This window comes from Nyctereutes procyonoides, unplaced genomic scaffold (assembly GCF_905146905.1).
Source record: "Nyctereutes procyonoides isolate TBG_1078 unplaced genomic scaffold, NYPRO_anot_genome, whole genome shotgun sequence".
Lineage (NCBI taxonomy): Eukaryota > Metazoa > Chordata > Mammalia > Carnivora > Canidae > Nyctereutes > Nyctereutes procyonoides.
In genome coordinates, this window is record NW_026575141.1 from 15,779,063 (window position 1) to 15,804,024 (window position 24,962).

The 24,962-nt window shown below is 38.0% G+C and overlaps 1 protein-coding gene across 2 annotated transcripts; it reads right to left on the reverse strand.

Annotated features, from left to right (window-relative positions):
• Positions 1-2,110: 2,110 nt before the first annotated feature.
• On the reverse strand, positions 2,111-24,920 carry FAM133B (family with sequence similarity 133 member B). 2 transcript variants are annotated; one of them, XM_055307295.1, is made up of 11 exons: positions 24,817-24,920; positions 16,998-17,095; positions 15,096-15,174; positions 13,941-14,015; positions 13,772-13,804; positions 13,278-13,340; positions 12,624-12,716; positions 11,314-11,364; positions 9,654-9,746; positions 7,095-7,136; positions 2,111-3,892 (listed from the first exon to the last, which is right to left on the reverse strand). In XM_055307295.1, the coding sequence occupies exons 1-11, from the start codon at positions 24,838-24,840 to the stop codon at positions 3,806-3,808; spliced, it is 738 nt and encodes a 245-aa protein (XP_055163270.1). In that variant the 5' UTR covers positions 24,841-24,920; the 3' UTR covers positions 2,111-3,805. The 2 variants fall into 2 exon arrangements, with proteins under 2 accessions (XP_055163270.1, XP_055163269.1); XM_055307294.1 differs by having other exon boundaries at positions 7,089-7,136.
• Between the last annotated feature and the right edge of the window lie 42 nt (positions 24,921-24,962).

Genomic DNA, 24,962 nt, shown 5'->3' on the forward strand with positions numbered 1-24,962 from the left:
AACTCTTGTTTACTGCCCGATCCTAATACAGAGAACAAACATCTCCTAGTCTACGTTTGCTAACTTTCACTATGGTAAGGCAAGAAAATGTACTAAACTGATGTTTAGAATTTAGGACACTATATTCATACAGATTTTATTTTATTATTTTATTTTTAAAAATTTATTTATTTATTTATTTATTTTTTATTTATTTATTTATTTATGATAGACATAGAGAGAGAGAGAGAGGCGCAGAGACACTGGAGGAGGGAGAAGCAGGCTCCATGCAGGAGCCTGACGTGGGACTCAATCCTAGGTCTCCAGGATCAGGCCCTGGGCTGCAGGCCGCGCGAAACCGCTGCGTCACCGGGGCTGCCCCAAATTTTAAATAAGAGTTTTAAAATAAAGCAAATACAACTGGGACAAAAAAGCTTTTCTGAACTTTTCTTTAGGAGAATGTTCATTGAATTTTAGTTGAATACCAGCAATGTTTTAAAAGAGTGAAACCTGTCACTTTAAGTTTGAAGAGTAACGATCTCAATTTCTCTGAGGCTAGTCTACTGTTCTTCATCAAATGAAAGAATATTAGACAGCAGGCTTTTAGCACACCTTGACTGAAGCAATACATCTACCCTTTGGATAAACTAAATTCAGGACACTCTTATGGTATTTAAAACACTTAACTAGGGATGCCTGGGTGGCTCAGCAGTTGGGCGTCTGTCTGCCTTCGGCTCAGTGCGTGATTCCCGGATCTGGGATGGAGTCCTGCATCGGGCTCCCTGCATGGAGCCTACTTCTCCCTCTGCCTGTGTCTCTGCGTCTCTCTCTTTCTGTCTCTTATGAATACATAAAATCTTAAAAAAATAATAATTAAAAAAAAGAACACCTAACTATACTAAAGGGCAACTACATGAATTCAAAACAACCAGATAAAGAAAGTACTGGTATAAATTCAATATTTTGATTCAGACACTCATCAATTTTGTTGCAGTTACCTTGGCATTATCCAAATAACATGCCCTGTGTTTATAAAATTGGTGTAAAATTAATCAGGAAAAAGGGTGGTTTGATGGGAGGAGGAAGTATGAGATTTGCAAATATCACTTAATTAAATTTTCTTCCCATACCTTATTAAAAAGAAGACTGTTAAGGCTACCATCAGAGGAAGAAAGGGGAACCCTCTTACACTGCTGGTGGGAATGCAAGCTGGTGCAACCACTTTGGAAAACATTATGGAGGTTTCTCAAAATATTAAAAATAGAGCTACCCTACAACCCAGCAACTGCACTATTGGGTATTTACCCAAAACATATAGAGGTAGTGAAATGAAGGGGCACCTGCACCCCAATGTTCATAGCAACAATGTCCACAAAAGCCAAACTATGGAAAGAGCCCAGATTTCCATCGACAGATGAATGGATAAAGAAGCTGTGGTAAATATATACAATGGAATATTAACTCAGCCATCAAAAAAAAAAAAAATCTTTCCATCTGCTACAACGTGGATGGAACTAGATAGAGAGCATTACGCTAAGTGAAATAAAGTCAATCAGAGAAAGATAATTATCATATGATCTCACTCATATGTGGAATTTGAGAAACAAAACAGAGGAGCATAGGGGAAGGAAGGGAAAAAATAAAACAAGATGAAATCAGAGAGGGAGATAAACCCTAAGAGACTGTTAATTATAGGAAACTGGGGTTGCTGGAGGGGAAGGGGTAACCGGATGAGGGCATTAAAGAGGGCATTTGATGTAATGAGCACTAGTGTTATATACAACTGATGAATCACAGAACTCTACCTCTGAAACTAATAATACATTATATGTTAACTGAACTAAAAAAAAAAAAAAAAAAAGGTTACTAGCAGAGGAACAATGAGAAAAATGTCAACATAGTCTGGAAAGAATACAATTTTTTTTGTCAGGTCACCTTCTTCCTCAGTTTAGTAACAGTTGCTTCTAATGGGACATAATCATCATGTACTGGGCCAGTTTACAAAGGAACACTTCTAAGTTCATACCAAAACTCATCACCAAATAACCTGATAAACTTGTCTTTTAGCACTTTTGTGAACAATCTTAAGAAACTTCCTTTTGGATAAAAAATGTCCCTCAAACTTGCTGTGTACTCAAGAGTATACAGATATCTTTTATTAGGAAAAAGAGTATGAAGCTTTAAGCATAAAATTTAAGGAAGCTTACCGGGAAATATATTTTTACAGCTAAAAACTTGGGGACATGTCTTATCCACTTACCACCTAGCAGTGTTTCTTGATCTTTAGAACTTTACTTCGGACTTAAAGGAAGCTGATAAGAACACAGCTATTTTTAAGTAAAATAGCTATTTATTCAGCCTCTTGTCATGCCAAAATGTTTTGTGCATATATCACTATAATTAGCACACCCTTTGTAACAGGCAAAATTGTACATCAAATTATATTTCATGTTACCTGATTATATAAAAATGTAAAGTGAAAATGATTTATCAATTCCTTTTAACATTACTAGTAAACAATTCAGCAGTAGATATGAGGCACAAAATCTTAGTAAAATATGACACAGGAAGAGCAATAATGTAATTCTCACTTAACTTGTCATCATTTGTTATGAATATACAAAGACAAATTTCTAAAATGTTATATTTACTAAGATTCTGGCAATAGCTTTATGTAACAAGACACAGCATACCAGGCCTGCCACTCAATTGTTTATGGTTAAGTCTCAGCTTCAATATGAAGCTGTTAAAAAAAAAAAAAAAAAAACCAAAAGCTTGCTTTGTTTACATGCTAAGTATCTTGGCAAGTATGCCATTAAACACAGTAAGGAATTTAAGATAGCAAGAATAAAGAATTAATAAAAGCTAAACATTGCAGCCTAAACAAAATTCTTACAAAAATAAAATAACTATCACTGGTTACATAAAATTTTCCTGACTGGTTAAAACTTAACAGTATAAAACATGCATTTTAAATCTTTAGCTATCAAGTTCAAAAAGTACCAGTGTCTATTTTAAATGATTCTTCTCCAAAGCCAAAGTTGTAGTCAAAATTAATTCAAATGTTATAACACATTCTAATGCTAAAAAACATTCAGTATTATTGAAGTGGAGGTAAATTCCAGAGCTTCTGGAGCTCTGTCATGCTGCAAAGGGCTGTTTCTCTGGTTCACTCAAAGCAGCAAACGACAAAGTCCAAAGATGTCTAGGGGCAAGATGGCTATACCCAGCTCTGACCTCCCCATGAAGCATGGCTACTATGTCCACAAAAATAGGATGTGTGAGGATAAAAGGCACACTATTCTGCTAGCTAAAGAGATAGCAAACCACCCCCCAACCCTAAAAGCTCCTTCCCCAGGTAAATAAAAGTATATAAGGGGAAAAAATTAAAATACATTTATCTACAGAATAAGGATTTTGAAGTATCAATGTGATCCCTATTTCAAAAATGTTAACTAGAATTATCTGGTCATTGCTAATTACATCTTAGTGATGTATCCAGATTCGATTTCTGTTGATTTATCAATAGATACTTCTAGTCAAAAATATTAACTTTATCCCCAAATATCTTAACCACTAGCACAACTGCAATGTATTATCTCCCCGAGTTGTTAAGCACTGGAAGAGAAAAAAATAGATGTTCAAGCAGCAGGCAACAATTATGGCCCTTTCACACAGCGGCACCCGAGTGGCTACTGAATAGTCCAGGAATAATTCTAAAAACAAGAAAATTCATGCATTTTAGTAATTATGTCATAATTTTCACAGTTGAAATTTCCTTAGACATTGCACTTTCTTTATAAGGGAATCCTGATTTTTCTTAATGTTACGGTGAGTCAGGACTTGAACTAGCAGCCTTCTTTTTCTTCTTCTTACTGTGTTTCTTATGCTTCTTTTTCTTTTTTGTTTTTTCCTGTAAAGATAGTTCCCGGTTAGATATTTCTGCAGGAAAGTACGCAAATTAAAAACAACTTTACCATGGTCCTTTTAAACTACTATATAATTATTTCAAACAATCTAGACAACAAGGGAACTACTCAGAACATTTTTAAAAAGTCGCAATAATCAATAATATGAGGACTTAAGAGTCCTTGTTGATTTTCAAAAAGACAAAAACTCTAAGTCGTTAGCACAAAAATGTAGCTTTTAAACAAAATTTCCTGTAGAAAATAAATTCTATGAATAATAATATCAACTGCTGCATTATATATATAATTTCTAAAGGTGAAGTAATTGTAGTTACTACAAAGAAATCCTCATATCACAGCAAAATACAATTGTTTTTTTATATGACAGTTTTTGGCGAACAGGTATGTTATACCTGGCATTTTTTAAATAAACAGAAACACAAATTATGTCCTGCCTAAACTGAGCACTACTGTAATTATTAAATTAACAATTAAAAACAAACCAACCAAACAACTAACTGGTAACAAAATATTGATGTGCAGCTGAAAAGTCTACTTAGCTTTTAGGTAAAATAAATGCTTTTTCTTTTTAAAAAACTTTTATGTAAGCCCTAAGCCCAATGTGGGGCTTGAACTCACAAACCCAAGATCAAGAGTCTCATACTCTACTGACTGAGCCAGCCAGGCACTCAGATGCTTAATTTTTAGAAGCCTAGAAAAAGTAGTCAAATTGTGACTGGATAAAGAGAGCTACAATTTTGCTGAACTCTGACTCTTGTGTTACTTTTTCATAAGAGGATAGTTGACTACACTCTTTTAAAACTACTTTTCTTCTTGGCTTCCACGACACCTCTGTCTGCTGTTTTCTTCCACTGCAAAGACCCCTTCAACTCCTTTGCTGGTTCTTTTTTCTCTGCTTGACCTTTCAGGGATTCCTTCCTTCCTTCCCTTTCCAAATGCTCTCTCAGACCCCATGCTTTAAATACCACTTACATACCAAATCTTCATATCTAGTCCTGCGCTCTGAACTCAAGACTGAGAGGTCTACCTGGTTATCTAGCAGGTCTATCTAAAATTACCATAAACAATGCTCAAATCCCTTAGTAAACGGCACCTCTAATTCATCCTTTTACTTTAGGCAAAGAATCTAAGCTATGTTTGACTCCGCTTTCTGCTTTAACTTCACTCTTTACATCCAAAGCAGCAAGCAAGCAAGCCCTACCATCTAAGCCCACAACATATTTCAAATCCATCAGACTAGTCCATCTCCATTACTATCACTGTATACAAACACCATTCCTCACCTATGTCCACTCAACCTCCTCTGCCAAAGCATTCTAAAAATGTAAAGTTAAGACAGGTCACTTCTTTGTTTAAAATACTAATATATATATATACATACATACATACACACACACTCATAATATCTTCCCAGAACATTCTGATGAAAACCCAAACACCTTGCTTATGATATGGCCTCTGCTTATATCCCAACCTCACTGTACGTTATTCCTTTTTTTATTTTCATTTACTTTTATTTTAAAAAATATTTTATTTACTTATTCATGAGAGACACAGAGAGAGAGAGGGGCAGAGACACAGGCAGAGGGAGAAGCAGGCCCCATGCAGGTAGCCCAATGCGGGACTCGATCCTGGGACTCCAGGATCATGCCCTGGGCTGAAGGCAGGTGCTAAACTATTGAGCCACCCAGAAATCCCCGTTATTCCTCTTTTTTTAAAAAAAAATATTTTATTTATTTATTCATGAGAGACACGGGGCAGGGGGCGGGGGTAAGAGACATAGGCAGAGGGAGAAACAGGCTCCATGCAGGAAGCCTGATGTGGGACTCAATCCTGGGGCTCCAGGATCATGCTCTGAGCTAAAGGCAGAAGCTTAACTGTTAAGTCACCAGGTGTCCCTGTTATTCCTCTTTACCTACTAGGTATAAGCCATGCTTACCCTTTCAGTTCCTCAAACAAATCAAGCTCATTCCTACCACAGGTCCTTAGCTCTTTTATCTGCCTAGGATATTCTTCCTTTGATCTTCACATGATTGGTTCTTTCTGATAAATCCTATTTCAGCTTAATTTTACTTCCCCAGAGAAGCTTTCCCTCTCTAAAGTCACTCTCACATGTCAACCTTTTACCTATCCTATTCCACTGTAATAGCACTACCTACACCAACAGTGCCTGCACAGAGATGCTTAATAAACACATGCTGGCTGAATGCATGAAACAGTGTAGTATGTAAGTATAAATTAGAATTATCCAAAATTAATTAGTATTATGTCTTAATCTGAATCATCTAAAGACCAAAGCAGTCTTCACCCAAATTATTTTTCCATTCAGAAAAGTCTCTTAAATGTCGCTTTCATCTTAAAGTATCTAAAATGTTACTTCTGAGTCATACATTACCAGGTGAATCTATCAGAGAAGGACCCTCATTTTAAGAGCAAGAGAAATTCTGAAAAGGGGAAGTTACCCTCAAACCTACAAAAGATGCCATTCTCATTTTTCTTTTACCCGTTCCTAAGAAAATGCCTTCAAAGGCCATCACCCACACTTAGTGCTCCTAAATTGCTTTAATGATATGGTCTGCAATTACTCTGATATCCATTATCCACATTCCCTAGGTTGGTCTGCTGAAAAGATATCACTTCCATTTTCTTTCCTCTTCCTTCTTTCTCCTTTCATACCTCTCCATCTGCATAAGAGCAGAGCTGGCTTTAGAAATGGTCAAAAGAATCATCTTTATTATTGAAACATTTATATTGTCACATTCTTGCTTATTTCTCATTGCAGCCTGTGCTAAGAGAGGCTGCTTCTGCTAATGTTACCAGGTTTGTCCAACCTGAAAGTAATTACTATTGAGGATGGAGGGCATCACCATACCTAATATTTCATATTATAGCTTAAAATAGCCAAACAAAAGTTCAAGTTTACTGAATATGGAGTAAAATAAAATGAAATACTAAATAAAATACTGAAATGGGAAACAGATGTTTCCTACCAGATCATTCTTCCTTTCTCCTGAGCCAATTTAATTTGCTCAAGCCCATTAGGTAAAGTTGAATACCATACTTTTTCCCGATGAATATTTATTTGGCCTCAGTATATCAAGTTGTGCTTTACCATGATTCACCTTATATCAAACAGAAGAGTTACACTATTGTCATGTAAAAAATATAAGTGATACTTGCTATTACTTTTTCTCGTTCTTCACTGCTTTTCTTCTTTTTTGCTCGTACCTAAAAAGTTTGAATTTTTGTTGAGAAGACAAATATGTAACTTGTACTCAAGACATTTTTTAAATTCCCTACTGTACACCTTACATCTTTAAAATTTATGTGTAAAAAACATTTTGATGATCAAATGCTATTTTAAATACCTTGTTATACTTCAAACTCCTGTTTATATAATGACAAGTCAATGCGAAACATAAAGGAAAGAAAATTAAGATTTTTTAAATGTCTAGAGGGCTTCTCTTAGGTTCCCTTTCAGCACAAAAAAAAAAAAAAAAAAAAAAAAAGGCAGTTAGGAACAGTGGGTAAAAAGCATGAGCTCTGAAATAAAACAGACCAAGCTCTGAATCCTACCTCTGCTATGTATTACCCTCAGTTTCATCATCTGTAAAATCGAGATAATATCCATCCTCCAGGGGAAGTGCATGGAATAAAGTTAAGTATTTCTCTTACTCTTTGGTGTTTAAATGGTACCTATATGCATGGTGTACTCAGTATTAACCAACTGATTAAAATCCTTTTAAGTAACATTTATTACCCCATTACTGGGCAGCCTGGGTGGCTCAGCGGTTTGGCGCCACCTGCAGCCCAGAACATGATCCTGGAGATTCAGGATGGAGTCCCGCGTCGGGCTCCCTGCATGGGGCCTGCTTCTCCCTCTGCCTGTGTCTCTGCCTCTCTCTCTCTCTCTCTCTCTCTCTCTCTCTCTCTGTCTCTCATGAATAAATAAATAAAATCTTAAAAAAAAAACGTTTTATTACCCCATTATTATTTTATATTAATCTTTTGAAGTGTACATTGGATTTAAGACTAAACTGAAAGTTCCTAAAGCTTATGCATATTTAATGTTAAGTCCAAGTGTAATATATATTAAGATTAGTGCTCTAGAGGAACTTAAGAAATTACTGTTTTTTGTTGTTATTCTTGTAATAATGACTGGGGATGGTAGTAGTTATAACTGCAACCAATATAGCCAGCTTGACAGGGGATGCTGTCATGTGACGTCCAAGACCACCTTGACATGACTTTTAGACAGCCTGCCAAACACTCCATGTAATAAATCCATTTATAGTACAGAAGCTAATTTTTTAAAAAGATTTTATTTATTTATTCATGAGAGACACATAGAGAGAGGTATAGACACAGGCAAAGGAAGAAGCAGGCTCCATGCAGGTAGCCTGATTCAGGACTCGATCCCAGGACTCTGGGATCATGCCCTGAGCCAAAAGCAGATGCTCAACCATTGAACCACCCAGGTGTCCCTACAAAGCTAAATTTACTGTGATATGAACACAAAGTATTTTGTACAGGGTTTTAAGATACAATGAGTGTCCCAGAAATGCAAAATCATAGAAATATAGGGAAGACTGTATTTTGTTTCATTCATTCAGAGGTTCACTGAGAATTGTTCATCATTTTGGAAAATGTCATTGATGACAATACCACTGCACAGTTTTTGAAAGGCATATGTAATGTACCGCTACAGCTTGAATTTTGTTGCCTTAAGATTTTATGTCTTCCAGTTATCACACTCAAGCATTTAAGCACTGAAATACAATTCAGTAAAATCATATACTAATATTTTCTTATATTTCTTTCTAAATTTTTTTTTTATTTATGATAGTCACAGAGAGAGAGAGAGAGAGAGAGAGAGAGAGAGAGAGAGAGAGAGAGAGAGAGAGGCAGAGAGAGAAGCAGGCTCCATGCATCGGGAGCCCGACGTGGGATTCGATCCCGGGTCACCAGGATCGCGCCCTGGGACAAAGGCAGGCGCCAAACCGCTGCGCCACCCAGGGATCCCCTCTTTCTAAATTTTTAAGGGGATATTAGTATAAAATGTGTAGATTATGTACATTATATACACTCCAGTTTCAATTCAATTCACTTCCATTTCAATTTCATTTCAGGGGGCATTATAAAATACTGCTACAAAAGAGGGGGGCAATAGGTACTATTTTACAAATGAGGAAACCAAGTCCGAGAGAAATACTTTAAAGATGATAACTTACAGACCTAAAATTAACTAAGAATGGACTCTTATTCTAATAGAGTTCAAAAAAATCTAAGATAGGAACATCAGAGCTGAAAAGGACTATAGAGACTACTTAATTCTACTTCCTAACTTTATAGATAGGAAAAGAGACCACACCAACATTTCTGATCTACTTCATTGCCATTCTACTCCCTTACTAGTAGTAGTCCCAAACAGAAACAGGGGACTGCTGGGCCCGTCATGTAATCAAAATACCAGTATACTAAAAAGTAAATATTAGAAGAATAAAAATAATATAGCTCAGAGTAGAGATTTGTAAATATGGATAATTATTATATTAGTTATATAATCATCCTCTAGAAAATGAAAAACCCATTCTGAAATGGAACTTCCATTTCTATTTCATTGTACACATACAAGAGGAGTAAATTGAATATTCATGAAGTATTTCTTTCTATTGACTTGTATTTATTAAAAACAAATAATTAAACATTTTAAAGTGAAGAAAATGGATTCGATCATATACTTACCTCCTCAATATAATCTGATTCTGATAAGGACTCAGATGATAATGGTTTATCTTCAGGATACATCTTTCTTTTTTTGCTGAGTCCTTTAATGTCCTAAGAAAAATAAATACATGTGTAGGCAAACTGGATTTAAACAATAAAAAAGAACAAAATAAACACACATATCTTGATCAAATAGATGTAAGACCACGCCAAATTTTATTATTAATAATTTTTCAATTATCACAAAAATTATCTTTTTCATCTTAGATGTCTAAAATTGATGCCACCATCTTTAATTCCAATAAAATAACGCTTTTATTAGATAACCTGAAAGGAAATAACTACATGTCCACTGAGATGTAATATCTTCCTTATTTTCTTTCTTTTTAAAAACAGTATTTATTTAAGTAACATGTACACCCAACCTGAAGCTCAAACTCATGACCATGAAATCAAGTCACATGCTCTTCCTATTGAGCCAGCCAGGGACTACCTTATTTTCTTATTTGCTTTTAATTTTAATTTTAATTTGTTAAAGATTTTATTTATAGGGGATCCCTGGGTGGCTCAGTGGTCTAGCGCCTGCCTTTGGCCCAGGGCGCGATCCTGGAGTCCCGGGATCGAGGCCCGCGTCAGACTCCTGGCATGGAGCCTGCTTCTCTCCCTCCTCCTGTGTCTCTGCGTCTCTCTCTCTCTCTCTGTATCATAAATAATAAATAAAAAAAATATTAAAAAAAAGATTTTATTTATTTATTCATGAGAGCCACAGAAAGAGAGGTAGAGACACAGGCAGAGAGGAGAGAAGCAGGCACCATGCAAGGAGCCGGATGTGGGACTCAATCCCAGGAATCCGGGATCAGGCCCTGAGCCAAAGGCAGACGCTCAACCGCCGAGCCACCCAGGCGTCCCTTATTTGTTTTTAAATATTTTATTTAGGGCAGTATGAGTGGCTCAGTGGATTAGCGCTGCCTTCAGCCCAGGGTGTGATCCTGGAGTCCCGGGATTGAGTCCCACATCAGGGTTCCTGCGTGGAACCCGCTTCTCTCTCTGCCTGTGTCTCTGCCTCTCTCTCTCTCTCTCATGAATAAATAAAGTCTTTTTTTTTTTAAAGACTTTATTTATTTATTTGACAGAAAGAACCAGAGAGCACAATGATGGGAATAGCAGAGGGAGCAAGAGAAGCAGGCTCCCCACTGAGCAGGGAGCCTGATGTGGGGCTCAAGCCCAGGACCCTGGGATCATGACCTGAGCTGAAGGCAGATGCTTAACCAACTGAGCCACTCAGGCACCCTCCTTTTCTTTAATTATACATTATAGAACTGTAAAGAGTCATAAGAAACCATACAGATAGTGAGTCATAAGAAACCAAACAGTAGAGTCATAAGAAACCACAGATAGTGTAGGGGGCACCTGGCTGGCTCAGTGGTTGAGCTCCCCCTGTGGAGAGCCTGCTTCTCCCTCTGCCTATGTCTCTCTCATAAATAAAATCTTTAAAAAATAAATAAATAAAATAAAATAAAACTCTGTAGGAATAGTTTTTCCCTTAAATCAACACAAAATGCTGTAAGCAAAGGAAACAAATTTCTCAAGTCAAAAGGAAGAACACATTATTGTTAACTTCGAGAAGCAAATGAAATACTGTATGACAGACTAAAGGTTAATATAAAATTATAATTACCTTTTCTTTCTCATTTGCATCCTTTGACTTCTTTTTCTTTTTTAAACTATCCTATACAAACACATATATACATATCAATTTTAAATGTAAAAGAGCATAAGGACAAAAACAGCAAAAAAGTGATTTGCTCTGACTAAAAAGTTATTTCAATACCAGAATTTTATTCTGAAAATAAAGGAGAAATGTAAGTTGCATATAATATGTGCTTGTAAGGAAATGAGGCTTCTTCCTTTATCTGCCTGTATTATCAAATCTCTATATACCTAAAATGACAATATCTGTAATAACCACATGGTTTCTTTTAAAAATAAGACCTAATGCCATTTACCTATTTTTGCCTGTCGTGGTCATATGCACTGAGGTTCTAATTCACACTGTCCTCAGACATCCACTAATCTGATTTTACTGATTCTACTCTCCCTATAAGGAGGAGAGGTAAGAATTTCTGCTTTTGATTCTTTCGGTCCTAGCCATTAACCACCTGAGCCTGCTGTATCCATAAAGTGGATGAGGGTTGTTGAGAGGATTGATTTAATATGTCAAGTGCTTAGAACTGTGCCTAACACAGTAGGCATTTGATAAAGCTTAGCTATCAGTATCATTAGATTGGATCTTAAAAGACAAAGAGAAAACCAACATTTACTGAATACTTTCTAGATGCCAGGCGTTTTGTCAGAAGAAATCAAACTAGGACAAGTAGAGATCTGCTCCCAAACCAGACAGCCATTTTGTTCTCCTAGGAACCTATGATAGTGTTTATCAAACTGAGGTCCAAGGACACCCCTATATCAGAATCATAGAGGACATCTGTTAAAAATGTAGATTTCTGAGCCTAAGCAGACTTACTAAATCAGACTCTCAAGATGAGGCCCAGGAATCTACAATTTTATTTCAACCTGCATGTATTTCTTATTACCTCGGACGTTTGAGAGCCAATTATGTTTCACAAATCTGGACAGCACAGAGCAGATTTACGTGTAACGGAAAGAACACTGGGCCAGATAATGGAGTATGTGTTTTTCTCTGAATTCTCACTTCTTTATGAAAGTGGGAAAAATAATATCTGCCATGCTTATTATAAAGCTGCCAAGGAAATGCTGAGACATGGAGGCATATGTGGAGGTATGAGAACAATACAGTGCCATATATAAGATATTATTAATATATCAATTACATGGCATAGTGTATCAAAGTACAAAAAATAGCATCTATTTTCTAAACTGAGAGTAATTTAAGACAGGATGACTTAAAAGAAAAACTTAATTAAATATGTTTGCTATACAGAATGTTGCTAATTTGAGTAATTTTACCTTACTGTCCGATTCAGTTTCTGACATGGAGCTTTCAGAAGACTTGTGTGAACGGTTCTTCTTTTTCTTTTTCCTTTTCCCTTGTTTTTTATCCTATATAAAACATTTTTAAAAACATTTGCTTTTGGTTTTAAAAATGATGTAACTGATGCATTTTATTAATATCATACCTTTATCAATGAACACATCTTAAATGAAAGAATCAGCTTATAAATTCATGTTTTACTTAATAATTTTTTAAAGGTAAACTTTATGCCCAATGTGGGGGTTCGAGCTCATGATCCCAAAATCAAGAGTCACTCGCTCTACTGAGTGAGCTAGATACTCTTTTTAATAAGTAATGGTTAAAATGTAATTTATACTAACCTTCCTGTTTTATAAAAAAAAATAAAGTCAAGTAATATGAGTCACATGTAACCTGTAGCATTTAGTCAAACAGTATTTTAGCTTTTTAACTCCATTTCATAGAATTTCATAGAAGATATTTTTAAAAGATTAAGACAAATGTAGGAACCTAAATATATATATATACATATATATTAATATTTAAATATCTAGTTATTTATTCATGTCAGTGCTCTCAGTTATGGATAATTAACCAAAACATGGAAGTCAACATTTCTAACAGATATTCCATAATGGATTTCCACTTACCTCATCGTCAGAATCCGAAGAACTGCTGGAAGAATCAGAGCTTGATGAAGAAGAAGATGAATACTTGACCAAGCACAAAACAATTAAAGCTTGTGAGATGCAGGAATTTTTTTTTTTATCACTAAGTCTTTCAAATACTCAACAAAAGCAATCTAGCGTCGAGAGATATCATATTTGAGACTTAAATATCAAAATGTTTTATGTCACAGTCTCTTAAACACACGAAAAAGGCTCAACAAGGTAACAACAGATATACCAATGGTAGTCAATCTCCCCCCCCCCCCCCCCCGACAGCAATAGAGGAGTTACTAGGTTATTAGGAGTTTGGTACTTTTCTTTATACTGCTAATTGAACAAAACCCACTCGTAACTATCAAAGGACTTCAAGGCTCCTTGAATCATTTACAGTTACCATACAGATCATATAAATCATTCTTACTTTTCTTGTAGGCTCTTAATTGTAACATTTAGAAGAATGGAAAACTTTTGCTCACCCTACCAGATTTCTTCTTTTCTTTTTTCTTTCTCTAAAAGTAAACAAATAGAAGTACAAATCTAAGTAAGTTGGTGTGAGTTTTTAAAATTATCTACTGATAGAAGTACACAGATTATGAAAACACAAATGTGACATTAAGAACAGCATTAAGCTCAAAAAAGTATTACCTGTCTTTTTTTGGATGAGCTCTCACTTCCACTTAATAATTTCTCCCTGTGTTTTTCTAGTTCTTTCTTCCAGTTCTGCAAAAAGGTTATAAACAACATCAGAAGCTATCTATCCCCTCCAATACACCTGATATAGACAGCCACTAACTTCCCTCTCTTCTCTACTACCTCTCACCATCTCAGCCTCTTAGCACAAGGAAAAGGTACTACAGGTGCCAGAACCCTGTCACCAAAGGACCCTTTACTAGCTCTTTTCTTTCGTTCTCTCTTGAAATAGAGAGAGAGAGAGCGAGAGAGAGCGTGCTTATGTAAGCAAGCAAGCAGGGAGGGATTGGGGGGGAGGGGGGAACAGGAACAATGATACTCCTAGCTGAGCTGAGCCTGGAGCCTGACATGGGGCTCCATCCCATGATACTGAGGTCATGACCTGAGCTGAAATCAAGAATTGGCTGTTTAACTGACTGAGCCATCGAGGCACCGCCCACTAGCTCTTTTCAGAGAGGATATTAAAGAGTGGGAATTCTCCACTGTATATTGAGAAGACTAGGTATTATCACTGAGGCTGAGAACTTTTTTTTTTTAACAAAGATGATTAGATTCTCTTTCCAGATAGTATCTATCTATCCATATGTTTTTTTTTTTTTTTTTAATTTTATGATAGTCACAGAGAGAGAGAGAGAGGCAGAGACACAGGCAGAGGGAGAAGCAGGCTCCATGCACCGGGAGCCCGATATGGGATTCGATCCCGGGTCTCCAGGTTCGCGCCCTGGGCCAAAGGCAGGCGCCAAACCGCTGCGCCACCCAGGGATCCCTATCCATGTTTTTTAAAAGTTTTAAGTAATCTCTCTACCCAACATGGGGCTCAAACTCATAACCCTGAGTCCAAAAGTTGCTTGCTCTACCAGCTAAGCCAGCAAGACAACCCTGAATTAATCTATATTGTAGCTGAAATACTACATACATGTTTATAATCAAAACAGGCAAACATCATGGTATTCCCAGGGAAATATGGGGGCATGGGAAGACAAAGAGAAGAACCTAATACTTAGAAAACCTAAGATGACATACATTACTATAATGCAGTTTTCCTTTTTATTTTAAAGAAATCATACATTTGGGGTGCCTATTTTTTTCAAACAGGTACTATTTACAAACCTCATTCATTTTTTCTTCAAATTCAGCCAATGCCTTGGAGCCTTTCTTCTTCTTTTCTAGTTGTTCTTTCACTTCTTCCCTTAAAAAATAGAATATACAAGTAAGTTTTCAAGCAGTTCAAATGAGAGATGGATGCTTATAAACAAAACTCTAAATAAAATTTTCTTAATATCCTAATAAACCTCTATTTCAGTGTTGATACATCAAAAATTTTTTTCACATCCTTGTAAATCAATTATCATTAATACAGTCTGTCAGATACCACTGAGGTATCATTTCTTTTTTAAGCATGGATTATAAAAGCTAACACACCAAACATCTGAGCACTTAATGTAAGTGGCACTGTTTTTAATACATTTTCCTTTAATCCTCATAATAATCCTGTGAGAAAACACAGTATTATTACCCCAATTTTACAGATAAAAAAGAGAAGCTTGAGGAAGGTAAGAAATCTGCCTAGGGTCCCAAAGCTAGCAGTTTCAGTGTTAGGGTGAGCTAATGTCTATTTAAACTACTCTATTTTATTACTAAAATTCTATTTATAATGTATCTCACATACTATACAGAAAAGGGGTGACATAGCATGCCTGTTTTATTCTCAGAAAGGCCTGCTTAAGTTTGGCTCTGGCTGGCATCTGGGAACTTGGATTTTGGAAGGGTCCTTACCATTTCCTCCTAAGAGTGGCTCACTGTGCCAGTCTGCACAAATACTACGGTTTAGGCTGAGCACCTGCATTCTTTCTGGGAGTCTGGAATTTTGGCACTTGACAGGCAGAGGCTGACAGGTCCCAGTAAAAACCCAGGGCACACGAGTCTCTAATGAACTCCCCTGGTTGGCAACATCTCATATGTGTTAAGACAACTCATGGTGAGGGGATTAAGTGTGTCCTATGTGACTCCACAGGAGAAGAAACCCTGGCTATCTAAGCCTACTCTCTCCCAGACTTCAACTCATGCATCCTTTCCCTTTGCTGATTGTGGCTGGTACCCTTTGTAATAAATCTTACCCAAGAGTACATCTATCTGGGAGCCCTTCTAGCAAATTGCCTAAGAGTTATCTTAGGGGAACTCTGACACACACATAATATACTTGCTTGAGCATTTTCTTAAAGTTCATTTCTTCTCTCCAATTTTAAAGGTAAAACATATTTTGTTTTGGGATAATCTTCTGGTATGCGGCAATAGTCAACAATAGCACTCATGAATACTCTAAGAGGTAGACAGGGCTTACTATCTATTTAACCCAAAGGAAAAGATTCCCTGTTATATGTAAGCACAACTTTCAACTAAAGTTGCCCAGCTTTTAGGGGCACTTAGAACGATTATGAAGTACACAACTGTGAAGTTTGTCATAAGTTATCTTAGGAGTTTCACATTTAATAAGACATACTAAAAAATAATAAGGCCAGTGCTGTCATGCTTCATTTACAAATGATCAGAGCTACTCAATGAGAGCAAATAAAAACCCAAAAAACAATTTAAAACAGAAATTTTACTATGGGAAATTCTAACTCATTGAAAAGCCACCAGATAAGAATAGAAACATGACCTAAAATTATCCTTCCTAACATCTAGTTACATCTCAATGAAAGGCAAAATTGGTCAAACCTACCATTTTAAATAGCTTAAAACACTGCAAGGTTAAGGTATCTTTAGGGGATAGAGAAGATACCAATATGAAAAAGATAACTGGTAGCTCTTTAACTACACAGGATGTGGGTTCTCAAACATTTGCTTTACACTGATGTGTGATGCATGTGTTTCATACATTGAAAAGAAAGCACCTATGAATATCACTTCAAAAAATTACATATGTGACAATTGCTTTGCAAGGACTAAAAGTTGTAACAGTAACCTTTAAAAAGTTTATGAAAATAAATGTCTAAATTGTTTCACTAATACCAGGTAGGCCTTGGTCGGTTTAGATAATCTTGGATCGTTGGCCCCGAAGACTGGATTGGACCCCTTGATCTGGCCATTGCTATTGGGTTCATATAGGCCTTGAGGAAAGAACAAAAATTAACACAATTTAAAAAAAATGCAAATGCTCATTTACTCACCAAGCATTCCTTATTTTAAAAGCATAGTATACCTAACTAAGCATGAACACATTGACTAACCAAATTTTCATTACAAAAAATAAATTTAATGCTCTACTAAGCCTCACAAGTTTGAGAGATGAGTAATACCGCTATTTCATAGAAAAAATTTCTTTTTCACCAGAGATTTAATGAAAATAATGATACTTCTTTCTTACTGTAAGATGACTTTATAATGTTTTCTCCTAAAGCTCAATAACCCTGTAAGGCTGATAACATTATGCTCATTAGCAGATGAAGAAACTCAGTTGCAAAGAAGCTAAAGATCTAATTTTAAACTCATTGTTTATTCTACTATATCTTTAATCTCAGGAAATAGTATGCCATACTGATGGCAATTTTACTTGCCAATTGTTAATACCAAAAATCAAATTATGCACAGACAGCAAAAGAAAAAAACAAATAGGACTTTATCAAAATTAAAACATTTGTGTATCAAAGAACACTACCAAAAGAGCAAAAAGAATGGGGAAAATATTTGCAACTCATCCATCTGATATGAAATTAATATCCAGAATGCATAAAGAAATCCTACAACTCAAGAGCAAACACCCAATTAAAAAAGGTTCAATGGACTTGAATAAACAACTCTCCAAAAAAGATATTCAAATGTCCAATAGCACATAAAGAGATTTTTTTTTTAATTTAAATTCAATTGAGATGTTCAACTCACTAGTGATTGGGGAGATGCAAATCAAACTACAATGAGATGACACCTTGCATCCATTAAGAGGACTATTATCAAAAACAGAAAATAAAAAGTGCTGTCAAAAATACGGAGAAATTGGAGACTTTACACATTGCAGGTGAGAATAGAAAAGTTGTTTTTCTCATAAAGTTCAATACAGAATGACCATATACAACCGGGCAATTCCACCTCTAAGTGGAATTGAAAAATAATTGAAAACAGGGACTCAAACCGATACTTGTACACTCATGTTCATAGCAGCATTATTCACAATAGCCAAAAGGTGGAAACAGTCCAAATATCCATCTACTGATGAATGGATAAACAAGATGTGGCATATACATACAATGGAATACTATTCAGCCTCAGAAAGAAATGGAATTCCGGCGCCTGGATGGCTAAGTTAGTTAAGCATGCAATTCTTGATACCAGCTTAGGTCGTGATCTCAAGGTCATGAGACCCAGCCCCACGTTCAGTTTCATGCTAGGCATGAAGCCTGCTTAAGATTCTCTCTCCTCTCCCTCTGCCCCTCCACTTAAAAAAGAAGAAAAAAGAAATGAAAATCTTAAATATCTTAAATAGGCTACAATGTAGGTGAACCTTGGAACATCATAAGTGAAACAATCTAGACACAAAAGCCAAATATTATACGATTCAATTTCTATGAGGCGTTAGAATAAGCCAATTCATACAAAGATTTTATTTATTTGAGAAAGAGAGAGAAAGCGAGAGAGCACGAGCTGCCTGGGAGAAAAGGAAGAAGCAGACTCCCTGCTGAGCAAGACCTTGGGATCATGACCTGAGTTGAAGGTAGATGCTTAACTGACTGAGCCACCCAGGACCACTCTTCCACTTTTTTAAAAAAAAGAATTGAGGTTGAAGATGTCTACTATCCAGGTTGATTTTAAGGCCTTAAACCGAATACTTAATGTTCCCAAAGAATTGAAAGGATATTAGTATTTGTTGCATTTAACAAAACCTGTGAAAATGAACAGTATTTCCCAAATAACATATGAGTTCTAGATTTCCAGATTTCTCCAGCAGAGCAAACAATATAAACTATTATAAACAACACATACTGAGAACTACTTCCATTCAACTGGACACTGCTGAGTTAATTACTTGGGAAGAAAAAAAAATCCATTAACATTATTTTCTTACAGGCAGGAATTAATGCTAGACCTCTTAATGTCAGGGATTTTTACAGAACCAGGACTAGATGTGAGTATCAAATGCAACTCTCTTTAAAGAGAGGCATATAGTGCCATTTTTTACATCAACTGTTATGTTCTCAAATATTTCATTCAACTGTCTCTGCCAAGAATTTCACTCAGTTCATGCGGAAATATGACAACCAATGAAGGCTGCAATACAGGAGTTGTTGGTTCAACTAATGACACTGACAATCCTATTAACCAAAAGCAAGTACAATGTGCAAAGCCAAGTTCATCATTTTTATTTTTTAAATTTTTATTATTTTTAAAGGTTTTATTTATTCATGAGAGACACACAGACAGAGGTAGAGACATAGGCAGAGGGTGAGGCAGGGTTCCTGCGGGGAGCCTGATGTGGGACTTGATCCCAGGGCCTCGGGATCACAACCTGAGCCAAAGGCAGATGCTCAACCACTGAGCCACCCAGGTGCCCCAAGTTCATGATTTTTAATTTTTTTTTAAATTTTTATTTATTTATGATAGGCACACAGTGAGAGAGAGAGAGGCAGAGACACAGGCAGAGGGAGAAGCAGGCTCCATGCACCGAGAGCCCGACGTGGGATTCGATCCCGGGTCTCCAGGATCGCGCCCTGGGCCAAAGGCAGGCGCTAAACCGCTGCGCCACCCAGGGATCCCAAGTTCATGATTTTTAAAACAGGAAATACTTACCATCTTTTCATTTCTCTGATACCATGTCATAATTTTAGCAGCAGTTAAGTATAAATCATCATAAGTTTAAAACTGTAAAAACTATTTATTTCCAAAGAATGCAAATATATACAAGGATATTCAAAACTAAATTACTAAAATAGGGAAAACTGGAAACTCCCAAAGAGCCATCAAACTGAGATACATTATAAAGTATACCCTCAAAATGAAATACTATGCAGCCACTAAAATGAGAAAGATCTACAGTTACTGACATGGAAAGATGTCCAAGATTTCTCAAATGAAAAGCAAAAGCAAGTTCTCAAAAAATAAGATACCATTTTAATAAACAGCTATAAATTTCTTAAAAATCCAGATGTATCAAAATGTATAGGGAGATGTTCTCTTCTATCATTTCATACACTTGAGAGATTAAAAAAAAACTCATTACCTTTATAAAGAAAAACAAAAAAAAATTACAATCATAATATTAAACAAAATAAAAATTCAACCATAATACTGCCACTCCAATTCAGAGAGCTGAACTGTCTTCAAGAAAAATTCACAAAGAGGGCAGCCCAGGTGGCTCAGCGGTTTAGCACCACCTTCAGCCCAGGGTGTGATCCTAGAGACCGGGGATTGAGTCCCACGTTGGCTGGCTGCATGGAGTCTGCTTCTTCCTCTGCCTATGTCTCTGCCTTTCTCTGTGTCTCCCATGAATAAATAAATAAAATATTTTAAAAAATTCACAAAGTACAGTGGTAACTTTTCACTCTAATTAAAAAAAAAAAAAATTCTGGGGTGCCTGGCTGACTTAATCAATAGAGCATGCTACTCTTGATCCTGGGGTCATGAGTTTAAGCCTCATGTTGAGTGAAGAGCCTACTTTAAAAAAAAAAAATCCTAACACATTTACCGTGTTTTACAGTCTTCAAATATTCTAGCATGTATTTTAAAGGTACATCAACATCAACATTTTTATGTGCTTTAATGTCTACTGTGAAACTGCTTCCCCAAAGCACATAATCAGTCTGTCTTACAATTCACTTCAGAAGAAAATTAAATAGTAAAGTAGTATATTCACATACTAAAGCTATTAATTATAGACAACTTTTTTAAAGATTTTATTTACCTACTTAATGTATTTATTAAAGATCTTATTTATTTATTCAAGAGAGACACAGAGAGAGAGACAGGCAGAGAGACAGGTAGAGGGAGAAGCAGGCCCCATGCAGGGAGCCTGATGTGGGACTCGATCCTAGGACCCCAGGATCACCGCCTGAGCCAAAGGCAGACGCTCAACCGTTGTGCCACCCAGGCATCCCTTCATTTATTTATTTGACAGAGAGAGAGAGAGAGAGAGAGAGAGAGCGAGAGAGCGCGCACACAAGCAGGGCAGCAGGAGAGGGAGGAGCAGGCTTGATTCGAGGATCCTAGAACCAGGACCCAAGCTGAAGGCAGATGCTTAATCTAACCAACTAAGCCATTGAGGGACCCCAGCTACGGACAACTTATGGTACAATCACATGAGCCACTATTGTCTATGCATTAAGGTTTAACTTTCAAGCTTTTGGCTGAAACATTATCCTTATTCTGCTTAAGCATATTCTAAATATCTCAATTATTTCAATTGTAATAGCAATAATATATAAGTGTATCTTATGTTCATTATCATTAAGCAAAAATGCTTTTTACTGTGCACAACAGAAAGGTTTTTTTCAAAAAAGGATTTATTTTCTTATAAAGATAAGACCTTTTCACTTATTATGTATCAGTATGAAAAACAAATGTTCTTAACATTAAGGGGTACGTGGTTAGGCATCAGTTAAAATACAGAAATTGTGCAATTTCTTGAACTCTCTATGACTTAATCACTTTAAATACCGTGATCTTATAAATCAAACACTCCGTATTCATATGTAGTGAGAAATGTCTGGCTGCAAACTGCTGCATGAGTTTGAGTAACAGAAAACAATCTTTTTTGAAACTCAGGATACTGGGGCACCCAGCTGGTTGTTAGTGGAGCATGCAACTCTTGATCTTGGGGTTGACAGTTCAAACTCCACGTTGGGTGTAGAGAGTACTTAAAAATAAAATCTTTTTTTTTTTATAGGTGATCTTTTAGTTTATTTTTTTTTATTTTTATTTACTTATGATAGTCACAGAGAGAGAGAGAGAGGCAGAGACACAGGCAGAGGGAGAAGCAGGCTCCATGCACCGGGAGCCCAATGTGGGATTCAATCCCGGGTCTCCAGGATCGCGCCCTGAGCCAAAGGCAGGCGCCAAACCGCTGCGCCACCCAGGGATCCCTTAAAAATAAAATCTTAAAGGGACACCGGGGTGGCTCAGCGGTTGGGCACCTGCCTTTGGCTCAGGGCGTGATCCCAGATTCCAGGGTTCGAGTCCCATATTGGGCTCCCTGCATGGAGCCTGCCTCTCTCTGAGTCTCTCATGAATAAATAAATAAATAAAATCTTAAAATAAAATAAAATCTTAGAAAAGGCAACTTAGGATAGCAAATTGGGCTCAAGGGAATATGTAAGTGGGCAGTACTGAAAAGAGTGATGCAAGAACGAAGTATGCAGAACTTCATTTGTAACTTTGATTACCTATTTTTATCTAGAGGATACATCTGTTTTAGAGGGCACAAAGTTAACAATAAAGAACATGAAGGAACTTCTGGAAAACAATGGGGACAAAGGGTGGCGATCATGAATTTAAGAGCCTTTTACAAATCTTGAGAACTAAAATGTTCAGGTAAAAAAAAAACTGTTCAAGAATATACAATATATATATAAAAAAACAATATACAATATACAATACTCTGATGTAAAGAATGGACTTCAGGTGAAAATGATGCTTCAAGTTAGGTTCATCAATTGTAACACTACAAAAAAAATTGTAACAACACACCACCACTCTAGAGCAGCTTTAAAGTAGGGGAGGCTGGGCATGACTGCTAACATGGAATATATGGGAACCTTCTGTACTCACTGCTCCATTTTGCTGTGAATCCAAAACTGCTCTAAAAAGCCAAGTCTATTTAAAAAAAAAAATTTTTTTTAAAGTAATCTCTATACCCAACCTGCGGCTTGAATTTAAACCCCTGAGCTCAAGGGTAGCTTGCTCTGCTGACTGCGCCAGCCAGGCTCCACAAAGTCAAGTCTTTAAATAAAACAAACAACAAAGCTTTCAACTTGGACTTTGAGTTTTTTAGAAAGCAATTCTATCATCTTTAGAACTATGCTTTTACCATCAATGGAAGAAGGGAAAAATGCCATTATTTTCAGAGGCAAATAATTTTATTTAAAACCAAGAGTTATGATGTACTGAACTAAGTATCAGCTGACCCAAGTTTTGGTCCCATTTTAAGCAGTTCCATCTCCTCCTCCATGCAATGAGGAGAGTAAACGTGACAATCTGTCTTCTAATCTTGATTTCATGTTTTCATTCCCACAACCTTTCAAATGCAAGTAAAAAATGTTACCAGAACACTCTGTGCGATGACAACATACTGGGTAATAAGTAGAGCCCAGAGTTATTATCAAAATGTTCTTGTAAATGAAGTTAATTTGAAAAGTTTCAAATGCTTTAAAGGGATGTGGATACCAACACTTCTCCCCAGTAAAAAAAAAAAACAAACATCTTAGGCCTCTGTATGAAACTGTATCCAAGGTCTGATGATTTCTAAACATTCAAATCCTCAGTCATTAAAGAATCAAAACACTCAACACCTCAAACCTAAGGATGCTGGGGCGCAACACCATTTCAACTCTATGAAGAATCAGGATACCACAGGGTCTGACCTACAATCAGGAAAGCAGGAGAAAAGAATATTCCTTAACATTGTAATCGAGGTGGGATTTCCCGGGGGGCTCAGCGGTTTAGCGCCGCCTTCAGCCCAGGGCCTGATCCTGGAGTCCTGGGATCGAGTCCCACGTGGGGCTCCCTGCATGGAGCCTGCTTCTCCCTCTGCCTGTGTCTCTGCCTCTCTCTCTCTCTCTGTCTCTCATGAATAAATAAATAAAATCTTTAAAAAAAGGAAAAAAAAAATCAACCCAGGAACTGTAAAGCGGCAACCTAAGTTTACCGCTAATCCCCTGATGCTTCCCGCCGATCCAGTCGGTGATACACAATGTGGACTTCCCAAACCAACCTAGTAGCCATCCAGAACGCCTCGCTCCCATCTCCTCCTGCCCAAAGCACCTTCCCTTTTGAACGCCTTGAGAACCGCGACTCTCCATCATGCGGCATTCCTTATTCCTTCTGCTTTGACTTATTCCTGTGTCTCTTTCATCTCCTTCACTAGAACAACAACCTTCAGGCCAAGCACTCCCTGGCCAGTTGCCTTTTGCGGCTCCAACTAATCTGCAAAGTTGTGGATCAACAGTGACGCCCCGTTACAGATGGAGGCGCTGAGGCTCAGAGAAGAAAAAGCAACTTGTCTTGGGCACGCGACTCCCGAGGGTTCAAGACGGACCTTCCAGTTTATGCCTGCCCCCAAAGACCGCTGTCTGCGCCCTTCATTCCGACACAGGGCCTACTAGGTGCCAGGCAGTGCCGGGAGCTGAGGACACGACTCCGAGCGCTGGGCTCCAGGGTCCTGGTCCTCACACCGGAGTCTGCGGGCCGCTAACCCCCGGAGCGCTGCGGGCGGCGGGGGGGGGGGGGAGGGCGCCCGAGGCCTCCGCCTCCAGCCCCTGCGTGCGCACCACGGGGCGCGGGGCCGGGGTGGCGACCCCGAGGAGAGGGCGCGTCGCGGCTCTCCGGGGGCCTCACGCCGGGGCACCGCTAGCCCGGGCGCGGGAGGGAAGGGGGCCAGGGGGCACTGCCAGGGGTGCGGCGCGGCTGACCAAAGCAGGGGCGCTGGAGGCAGGAGGCAGGAGGGAGGAGAGCGCGGGGGCCCCACGGCGCCAACTGCGCGCGCGGCGCACGCGCGTCTCGGGCCGGCGGGGACGCGGGGCGCTGGGCGGCCCGGCTCGGGGTCCGCGCGCCGCCGCGGACCCCCAGGCCCCGTGGGGAGGAGCAAGGGTCCCGCGTCGCGCCGCCGTTTTGCCCGCCGGGTACTCACCACCCGATTGTCCCGCTTCCCCATGGTGCAGGGCCGACCGCGCAGCCGGACGCCGACGGAGAGCGGGCCACAGGGCGGCCGGAGAGGGCCCGCCGCAGCTCCCGCGGCCGACTCCGCGCCCTGCCCGCAGAGAGGCGCCGCGCAGG

What these genes read in the sequence shown, in the direction of transcription:
- FAM133B (XM_055307294.1), bottom strand. Translation starts at nt 24,840, where the DNA reads ATGGGGAAGCGGGACAATCGGGTG. An exon ending in TTGAAGAAAAAATGAATGAG is followed by an intron (nt 14,016 to 15,095) that starts GTTTGTAAATAG and finishes ACCTTTTTGCAG; the next exon opens with AACTGGAAGAAAGAACTAGA. An exon ending in GCTCATCCAAAAAAAGACAG is followed by an intron (nt 13,805 to 13,940) that starts GTAATACTTTTT and finishes GTTTACTTTTAG; the next exon opens with AGAAAGAAAAAAGAAAAGAA.